Genomic DNA, 9,463 nt, shown 5'->3' with positions numbered 1-9,463 from the left:
TCAAGAACATGGATGTGATCACATGTGATCAATCATTGACCGTCAGCATGCCGTGTTACTGGACTCGGTCATGAGCGTTTGAAGATAAGACAGGGGAGACGGGTATATCAACAACTGTTTCCTTGACAGCAGACTGCGGCTAGATTTGTATCAATTTGGGACTGATGGATCAATGTGAGTAGTACGAAAGAGAGATAAGGGAGCCGTGGACGTACAGAAACAGACTTCTGAGGATTCCTGGCAAATATTTGGTCAAGAGAGCTGTGGCTCCAATTGTCCTTATGGAACCCCGCGACTTTCGAACAATGAACGTAGTGATCCTCTCTATGAAAACGGTGTGCTGTTGGACACATCGCTATTTGTGTATTTCGTCCGCCATCCAAGTAATCCTCTTTTAAGGCATAGTTTGCATCTGTAGCCTTGCAGATGAAGGTTTCATGAAGAACAACTGGACTGGTGTGTTTAGCGAGGCGTTGTGTCCTCGTCCAACATGCAGTCATTCTCGAGCATGGTGGTCCACTTTCCACTCGTGCTCGCGTGGCTGTGCTTGAGATGCTGTCTGAAGTGGTCCGCTCGAAAGAATTTCTTGGACGAGTTGCACTCTCTGAATTTGTGTATCTCTTCAAGATGCCTGATGCGCTCATCCCAGTCCTGGTCTGTCGCCTGTCTAGGCGCATTACCACCGCTCAAGGTACCCGTACCAGGGACACAGCCAGATCGTGGAAACTCATCGCCGCAGTAGCCGCAGATGTCAGCTTGGCCAGGTCTGTTAGTAGATTCTTGAAAAGCCTTATCGTATTCGGAGAGAGCTGAGCATGACCACGAATGGCGGCGCACGTGGAGCGAGTTTTCGTGTCGCTCTGCCTCGTTCTTAGCCTTGAAACGATTGCCACAGAATGAACATTTGTATTGCTTTTCAGCCTCGTGAGCACTGTGTAGTGGTCACTATCGAAATAAGTATACTCATCAGAACAAATCTGACTTACTCGAGGTCCTCAATCGCCTCGAATCTTTTGGGCTTCTTGGGGCAACACTCGCACATGTAGAAGCTTTGCATTCTAGTCCCACCTGGCTTCTTCACTTCTGTAACCGTACGTGTGCTAGCATCTGAGATGGTCTGGGGAAGAATTAATTTACAGCCGGAAGTGGAGGTTCGGGGGATTGGGTTGAGTTGTCGGCCGAAGGAATTGGCAGTCGCCAGGCCAGCAGGGTGCACCGACATTGACATGGTCGAGATATATGAGTTGCTTCGCGAGGTATGGACTGGAGGCATCGTAGCAACTCGAGGAAGAGAGGTGAAGCGGCCTTGGGGACACCCACAGGAGCTTAAGTCACGTCGGCGAGACGTATCTGATGGCATGGGAAGCAAGTGCTCGTCATTGGGGCTGGTTGCCTTTCTCTTTTGACCGCCTAGCGCATAAGAGTCGTCCGCATGTGGTCGCTTGAGTGATTGGCCATCTTCCATTTCCATGCCCACAGTGAAATCGTAGCTCAGGTGTGTTGAAGTGGCATCGTCACTGCTATCCCCTTTCATTACTGTTCGGGATGAGAGACCAATATCGGAGCTATCATTTGGTGACTTGTCCACATGGAAGAAGGGAGTGCTTCGAGGCGAAATGGCAGGTGAGTTGATGTATCGCTTAGCCGTGCAGGAGACCCTAGAACAACTTGGCGCCGGATAGGAAGTTGAACTGGCACTCTGAGAACTGGAGGAAATTGACCTTCCGCAAAAGGACTTCCGGCGAGGAGCTCGTTTGTCGATGACCTTAGGAACGATTGGGGCCGTGGCGTTCCCAAAGAACGGGTTTGGTCAAGCTTCTGCTTGAGAGCGTCTCCATGAATATCGGCAGGGGATTGAAACTGAAAATGGTTGTGGAGGCGGCCAAAGCCAGTGGGAACACATTCTGGGGACCTGTGAGTATACGCTGTTAGTTGTTTCACCCAAAGCATTGGTCAAGCAATTGAATGCTTGAGCTGCACCAATGCTTGGCGCATAATAACCCATACCTATCAGTAGATGAGTAACTGGCATAACCCTCATCTCGGTACAGACGATAGTCATGATATGGCGAGTTCATGCTTCCGTAACCACTCGCAAACGAACCATGGGCATATTCCCGCTTTTCCCTCATACCTTCAGCCAAAGCGCTGGGTTGATCGAAGCCAGGATATCGCGGAGGAGGAATCAGCAGTGAATGATCGCGTTGTGCTGGTAGTTGTATGTTTCTGGCAACCTGGAATTCGACAACAGCGGTTCGGCTGAAAAAATTGGACTGGGAATGAGGCCAATAAACACGGTTATCTCCTGTGATGGTTGTGCCGCCATGTCCTTTCTACCGGCCGAAATCGACACTTTTAAAACAGAGTCGACAAACATGTACCGTGGGCGCCAATGAGAAGGGCGTCGCGAGTGGGGGTTCGTTCAGTACGGGCTGTCAATCGCCGGGGCAGACGGAACGCGGGTCCAAAGGCAATACGACGACTCTGTAGTGGAGAAGCTGAAAATTTTGGGGTCGTGGATGTACTGGAGTAACACAGGGAATGAGGTAAGCGACAACGGAACCCCGTATGTAGCGGTGTGCCTCGCTACGCACGGCTCTAGAACGCAATGCAGGTACGCGTTTCATGCGAGCCGCATGGGCATGGCAATCTCTAACGTCATTCCGATCGCTTCTCGGGTTTGCGAGGGCAGAAAGATGCATCCAGCGACCCCTCACCACGTTTTCACAAGCTGGCGTGGTTGCGAAGTATCCAGGATTGACGTACGCAAATTCGCATTCCCCATGCACACCAAGCGATCTCGAATTGTGGGCTATTGAACCTCTACTTTCTATCCCGTTTGTAATTCACAGTTGGGCAAGGACAAGGCATTCAGCATTGCACTCACTACTGTGTCTAGTATCTGCTCAGCCTTGCTGGCGTTGATGAGAATATCTCTGCACGTGTTGAGGGGCTATCTCAAGTGGGGTGGCTTGCTGAAAGTGTCAAAGCCTTCGACAGCGCAAGGTTGTCTGCAAGTCCAAAAAGAGAATTGTCTTCTGCTCGGAAGGAGACTCTGATAAGCTCTACGTCTACGATTAGTGCGTTGACGGGATTGCAAGCCCCCTGAACGATGTCGTACAGGCAGCATGCAGAGAAACACGAGCTTTAAAAGACACTGTCAACGACATGTAAACGTGGTTCATTACCACTGTGGTGTTGTGGTCCGAGATATATACTCCCATTCCCATGACTGGTCACGATCTCAATTACGCCATAGCTGTACCCTCGTTCACCGTCATTACGGTCTTCCGTCCCTTGAAATTTAGGACTCGTCCACTGACTTTTTTATTGGAACTTGAACGACAGGCAGATTTCTAGCTTGTCACTCTATCTTATGCATCACTAGGTAAATCAGCCAGGAAGCTGCATGCTCATTTCCTGATAGGAGTCGGATGACTGTTATTAAGGGGCTTTACTAGTATTCAATGATTTGAGTCTACTTAACGGCTTCCAACCTGGTACAATATTTCCGATCCGCCATCGTCAATTGTTACTTAGGATAAACCTTGACAAAGAGGGCAGTACCTGAATGCCACTATCATAGGCCATATAAGGCTTTGTAGTACTCTCCTCTGTCCCGTGCGTTCTCAAGTGCCATCAGACTCTCCTTTATGTCGAAATCGGCCCACACTTTATCCGATAGGCATGTTTCGGATCGCTCGATCTCACCATTGTGGATCCATACATAGCAACCCCACCTGACTGGAAGAGTGTATGATCAAAAGTCTCTTGAAGAGGCCCGGAAGTCGCTATAATCTACATGGAGGTAAGCGAGAATAAAGGAATGGACTATGCCACAGCACAAACCTTTCCTTGGTTGGGTTGGACTTTGTGAGTGACCAGTTGACGTTCCTTGCCGGTATTCAAATCTCGTGGATTCACTTCTTCTGGCTGGATGTTATAGGTCAATCTAGAATGAAGACATTCTATTGATTCGTCATGTGTGATCTTGAAGGCGGTAACGCAATAGGGCTTTTCACCCACTAAAAAAATCGCTAAACGGAAGTATCGAGCTCGATAAGAAAGAACCAATGCGAAACCTTCTGGTATATTGAGGGACATCATCGCTCCCATTCCGTTTGCATAAAAATAGTCTGCCTGGGAGGCCTTCCCGATGACTTGGTCTGATCCAGAGCTAAAAACCATCTCTACAAGATCTTAGTAAACATCCCTAGGTTTTGGTTCGTGGATTCATACTTTTACCCTTTAGACCCACTACTGTTCCATAGTCAATACTACTAGGACCAATGACCGGCCCGTTGTCTCGTATGCCATTCTGACCAAAGATCTCTGGCACCGATATCAAGCCATCAGGGGAAAGAAGATAAGGTTCCATTTCTGGAGTCGCACGTGACTCACAGGTTATCTCAGAGAAAGAGGGGGGCTGTATTCGGACTGTATAATAAGGCATCTACGAAGTTCCATAGGATTTCGCTGTCTTTTATGCTCTCTGCTACGTGAAGTTGACCGCCACTTAGTTATTATTAGAATGCAATAGAAGTCGTTTCACTTAGATTATGGTGGCTGGGTCATCGCCGTGATGAGGCCCGACACGGCCGCATTGCTGGCCTGAATGCTAAAACTGTATATCTCTCAAAGTACTCCCTATTTCATGATACTGGATGTGCCGATCCATGTAATTAAGCGATAGGGTTCGTATTCAGGAGGGTAGGTTGGCCATCCACTTGGTCTCTGTTCATCACTTACGAAGCGGTGTGACATTTATTATCTGAGCAATCACACATACTTCGACCAATAACTCCAATGCAACCCGGCATTTAGAAGCAGTGTGCAATATCCTCACCACAACCTCCTTGGCACTCAATGCCACATGGACATCCAAATGTATGAACACTTGATCTTGAGCCATATCTCTCCCGCCGAACGTCTCTCCTGCGTAGTCCTCAGGCCTTCGGCTCCTAGTATGAGTAGATGAGACCCTGCTAGAGGTAGACCTCACTGTATGGTGTAATTTCAATTGTTAAGCTAACATTTGAACTTTGCACTTTGCTTTACCGCTTGTTGTTCTTCATTGGCAAATACAAAATTAGCTGGTCTTGTGCGCCGCCTTGGTATTAGAGAACGTTCACATAGATGCTCCACTTGTTTCACACATATGCCCACAGAATACAGCAACAGTTTAGTGTTGCGCCTCAAAGTTGGCTGGCCTCCTAGCATCCAAAAGACGCCGTGGCTTTCCATACTGAGCCTTGCCTTTTTCTTCTTGTTCTTTTTTGGTTGGCAGAGCTTAGATCTCGACAGAATTTGGGGTTCCATACCAATGTCTACAACTCTGCTCTGTGCTCGCAAACAGGGCCACCAAGTTGAGTTTTCCCGAGAGCGGAGAAAACAAAATCTCTACATGGATACAAGGTCGCTGATTCAAGGGCCAGCCAGTTCTTTCCGGTCGCCAAATCATAGCTGCGAGGGCGTCCGGGGGTTTGAAAAATGAGTTGGTCCAAACCTGGATCGGTATATAAACGCTCGTCAGTGGGACTTCAACTAAGAGGTCATTCGATTTAGCTTATCTCACCTTGCCTGCACGCCGGAACCTGATCCAGCCGCCGGAAGCGGGGCATTGGCTAGAGCCCACGGGAAGCGATTACCCTTGTTTCACGCGACATCCCTGTTGATGAACTGTTTTGTACCTGACGACCGCCAGACCCTGCACTATCTCTGTTGTTCTCTCCTTGCGCTTTGAAGACTTCAAGGGGTAACAATGAATTGTTGTGTTGAGGTTGTATCATTTTAGAGCGGTGTGCTGTCCAGCCGCTAGTGATACCAGATACTGTTTGGCTTAGTAGCGATTGCACCGATCCGCATTTCTTGGCGGCTCGAATGGATGGTGTCCAGGGGGTATCTCGAGCGCGCATCTTACGTGTCCAGAATATAGCCTGTGGTGTATTACTTGTAAGTTCTCGAACAAAACAAGAACCAAGGGTACAGCATCGCTGAATATATCTTGAAGTGGCAAACTCTGGTCTCGCGCTAACATCTCAGATCCCTGCGGGCTGTAGCGTATCAATTCGTGCTCACAAAAATGTACAGGTCGCCGGGGTTATAAATGTTAGCGCTGGTACAAGCCCCAGAATACTTATATCTGCATTATCTCTCTAAATATCCTATAAATATATATAAATAAAATTAAATAAAATTCTTTTTAAAGTTCTAAATATTTTACTATTTTATTATATTTTATTACTTCTAATATAAATAATAACCCTTCAAAGAAATCTAAGGTGGCAAGTCTTGGTCAATCAGGGCCAAGTTTTGCACACTTGTAATCCCGGCGACCTGCAACAGGTATACCAACCACCGCCACTAGCTCGGACAACACCCTCTTCGTCAACAGCCCCACGATCAGCCCACCTCGTGAGAGATCAAAGCTGTGGCTTGCATGATACCACCCCGAAAATGAGGCCTTGCCGTTTAGCTTGTTACATATCCCTATTGTTCCGTATTCTTTTGAAAGCTCTGTGGAGTAGTCCACTATCAAGGCTGAGCCTGTGAATATAAAAGTCAAACCTTTTGCCCTTATTACTTTGTTCTTCTCATTCAATTCTCCTCCCACCAACAACACCATTTCCAACTATCTAATATTTCCAATGACTCTCACCCCAAAGCCTACTGCGGATGCATCCCGGGATCCTAACAACCCCGACTCAACGTCACGCAATGAATCAGATCACCCCTACAAAAGCCAAGAAGCAGAAATACGTGACATGTTCATTGCAATACTCGAGAGTTATGGGATTCCTCCGAGTACCTTTCCACATACTCATGGTAGTCAGAAGGTAATATGAGTGAGCTGAATTTAGTGTTTCTAGAGATTAACTATGAAGCAGACACCGGACCAAACGGTTATTCACGAGCGTCACGTCGCCTTTGGAGGGCTGCAACATAATGGGCAAATACGCTATGTAGGACCTGATAGTGGCCAAGCCAACTCTGAACAGCGACATGTTATGTATAAGGACTGTGTGCAGTTTGGACCCGGTGATCAGCACAATGGTGATATTGTCTATCACGCCGGGGGATATGGCAAAACATCGACGACTACTACGTACGACAGCATGATCTGTGGCTCAACGAAAATAAGTGACAATCTTCCAGACGGGAATAGCGAGATTAAGGGAACGCAACATAATGGCCCTATCATCAGATCCGGGAAGAAGTAGGATTTTAAATAGCAGCATAGGAATAAACAGCGGTGGCTGTGTAAAGGCCAATCCGCGTGTTGCAGCCATTAATAGTGCTATTATTAGTTACCTGCCCTAACTGCGGGCCTCCCATCCTACACAATTGAGTCATTTGACCCCTCTTAGGAGAGTATTAAATTTAGCTTATCACACTTCGGCCTACACTCCGGGACCTATCCCAGCTATCGGGGACACAGCATTAATGACAGCGCGGATGAGACGACGGGCCTTGTTTCATACCGGTTCCCTACCGGTGAGCTGGTGTCTACTTGGCAACCGCCGGAGCCTTTCCTGTTACCTTCCTTCTCCATTTTCAGAGACCCCAAAGGGTGATAGACCTGTCAGATTACATGCCAGGCACCGCAAGGTCGCTCAAGATTGCGTCTTTGAATAGCGATGCTACCACCTAGTAACGTTAGCCTATATGTGTTCTTTACATCAGAGCTGATATGCACCGCTCAAAGCTGTCTGACCTATGCATCTTAGTAGCCAGTGTGCATGTCTACGTTGCTGGTTCTACCTAGTTATTCTTCACGATGGCTGAGCGTGTGCATTAACGGTAACCGTATATGAAGCGCATCGCCATCTCATCCTTGCACACAGGGCTCCAGTGACACGCCACATTCGCATGCTCCCGTGCACAAACGAGCTACACCACAGACTGAATTGATTGGTGGCACCAATTAACGTGTTTATGCTGTCTCGCTCAGACTTCAGCCTCATGACCGACTGCAGTCGAGATGGGCACGAAGATCGATTCGCAAATTCGCTGGGGTATTGAAACTTACCATCAATTCTACTCGAAATGAGCCGCATCGTAGAAAGTGTTGGTGATTTACCTATTTATTTTCCAAGCGAAATCAAGGCAATGGTGAAGATAATGTATTTATGGAGGTGGGTTGAAAAAGACATGAATGGCATATCTCGAGCCCTGTTGTCCCTACCTTGCCTCCCCTTTTGAACATGAGCAAATCTGGGATGGTTCATCGTCCAATACCGTATCGCTGATTCATCATGTACATATTGGGTCCGCATTAGACAGACACTTGCCACACATAACACGTACATACAAGAGACTTATGCTCAACAGTTTGTGCCGCTTCGATGGCCTCAGAACACCAGTATCCTGTCAATTGTTATCCAACATGCTAGATCAAGTCAAACTTCGCTGGATCCATCTCTACACGCTCACAGCACCGCTGTGTCACAAATGCAGCTGCAGCTTTAAAACTTTTCACTGACTCTAGCACCAGCCCGCACTACTGGCATCGCCTACGCGACTCTAATTTAAGACCGTGGGCTCCAGGATACGGAAGTCTCGTGTGTGTGGACTCTACGCAAGGTTGGTCTCTGCAGGTGCAACCGATGTTGCTACGCCTCTCTTCCATCCCGGAGCCTTTGCTCACAGCCGCGTCACAAGCGACCTACGTCAGCATCAGCATGCTAGCCCATTCTTGATCCTAATTGCAGCCGCTAGTTGTTCGTATTGTCACACATCAACTCTAGCACGGGGGCCTCAATCAGATATCAGCGGAGCGGCGAAGAAACAACAAACGGGGAGCTATGGAGAGGGATGAGGCTGTGATTTGTTACCGGACTTGTACTATTTCCTTTTGGCCTCATCATTGCGCCGTGAATAAGAGCACAGCACTATCAACCAACTCATTGTGTATGTCACATATTTTTACTGCTAAACCCTGTATCATATTGTACCCCTGCCACAGGGCTGTTGTGTACTTAACAACCGCCAGAGCTTTTCCTATCCCTGAAATCCCCTCTTGTCGCTTCATAGACTTCAGGTCGTGGCGCTGACTTGTCAGGCTACATTTTAGACAGCCAAAGTCCGCCAAAACATTCATGGTGAGCTACGAGTAGCGGTGTGCACTGCATCGAGGTTACTGGTGATTTGTAACTGTATGCTTGACGAAGCCACGAAAGCGATCCTTATTAAATGACCAAAATGTATCTAGTTTGCTCGCCATTGTAACTAGTAAGCATATCAACATATCTGAGCAGGTCGGTGTCGGTACTGTTAACAGTCGGTGCTTACCACACTGTTCTACGCTGAGCGTGCGTCTTATGCGTGGCAACTGTATCTTCAAGTCATTGTCTCATCACTCGGGAACTCGTGCGTAGTGAAGAGAGATCGCAGACCTTTGCTTCAGACATACTGTAACTCCTCTGGGGGGTATCCAGGAAACCAAAGACAGCCTCAATCAAGT

At 47.8% G+C, this 9,463-nt stretch overlaps 2 protein-coding genes across 2 annotated transcripts; one reads left to right on the top strand and one right to left on the bottom strand.

The window, feature by feature from the left end:
• On the bottom strand, positions 1 to 2,351 carry FOXG_06936 (uncharacterized protein). The gene is made up of 2 exons (XM_018385576.1): positions 2,008 to 2,351; positions 1 to 1,912 (listed from the first exon to the last, which is right to left on the bottom strand). The coding sequence occupies exon 2, from the start codon at positions 675 to 677 to the stop codon at positions 108 to 110; it is 570 nt and encodes a 189-aa protein (XP_018243018.1). The 5' UTR covers positions 678 to 1,912; positions 2,008 to 2,351; the 3' UTR covers positions 1 to 107.
• Positions 2,352 to 6,458: 4,107 nt separating this feature from the next.
• FOXG_19471 (uncharacterized protein) lies at positions 6,459 to 7,365 on the top strand. The gene is made up of 2 exons (XM_018399688.1): positions 6,459 to 6,836; positions 6,888 to 7,365. The coding sequence occupies exons 1-2, from the start codon at positions 6,648 to 6,650 to the stop codon at positions 7,218 to 7,220; spliced, it is 522 nt and encodes a 173-aa protein (XP_018243017.1). The 5' UTR covers positions 6,459 to 6,647; the 3' UTR covers positions 7,221 to 7,365.
• The last annotated feature ends 2,098 nt before the right edge of the window (positions 7,366 to 9,463 follow it).

This window comes from Fusarium oxysporum, chromosome 3, assembly GCF_000149955.1.
Source record: "Fusarium oxysporum f. sp. lycopersici 4287 chromosome 3, whole genome shotgun sequence".
NCBI classification, from domain to species: Eukaryota; Fungi; Ascomycota; class Sordariomycetes; order Hypocreales; family Nectriaceae; genus Fusarium; species Fusarium oxysporum.
The sequence above is the reverse complement of the archived record's forward strand: the minus strand, read 5'-3'. Positions and strand labels throughout refer to the sequence as shown.

Coding starts and splice junctions, on each gene's coding strand:
- FOXG_06936 (XM_018385576.1), bottom strand. CDS start 677: ATGCGCCTAGACAGGCGACAGACCAGGACTGGGATGAGCGCATCAGGC.
- FOXG_19471 (XM_018399688.1), top strand. CDS start 6,648: ATGACTCTCACCCCAAAGCCTACTGCGGATGCATCCCGGGATCCTAAC. Junction 6,837..6,887: donor ATACTCATGGTAGTCAGAAG/GTAATATGAGTG, acceptor ACTATGAAGCAG/ACACCGGACCAAACGGTTAT.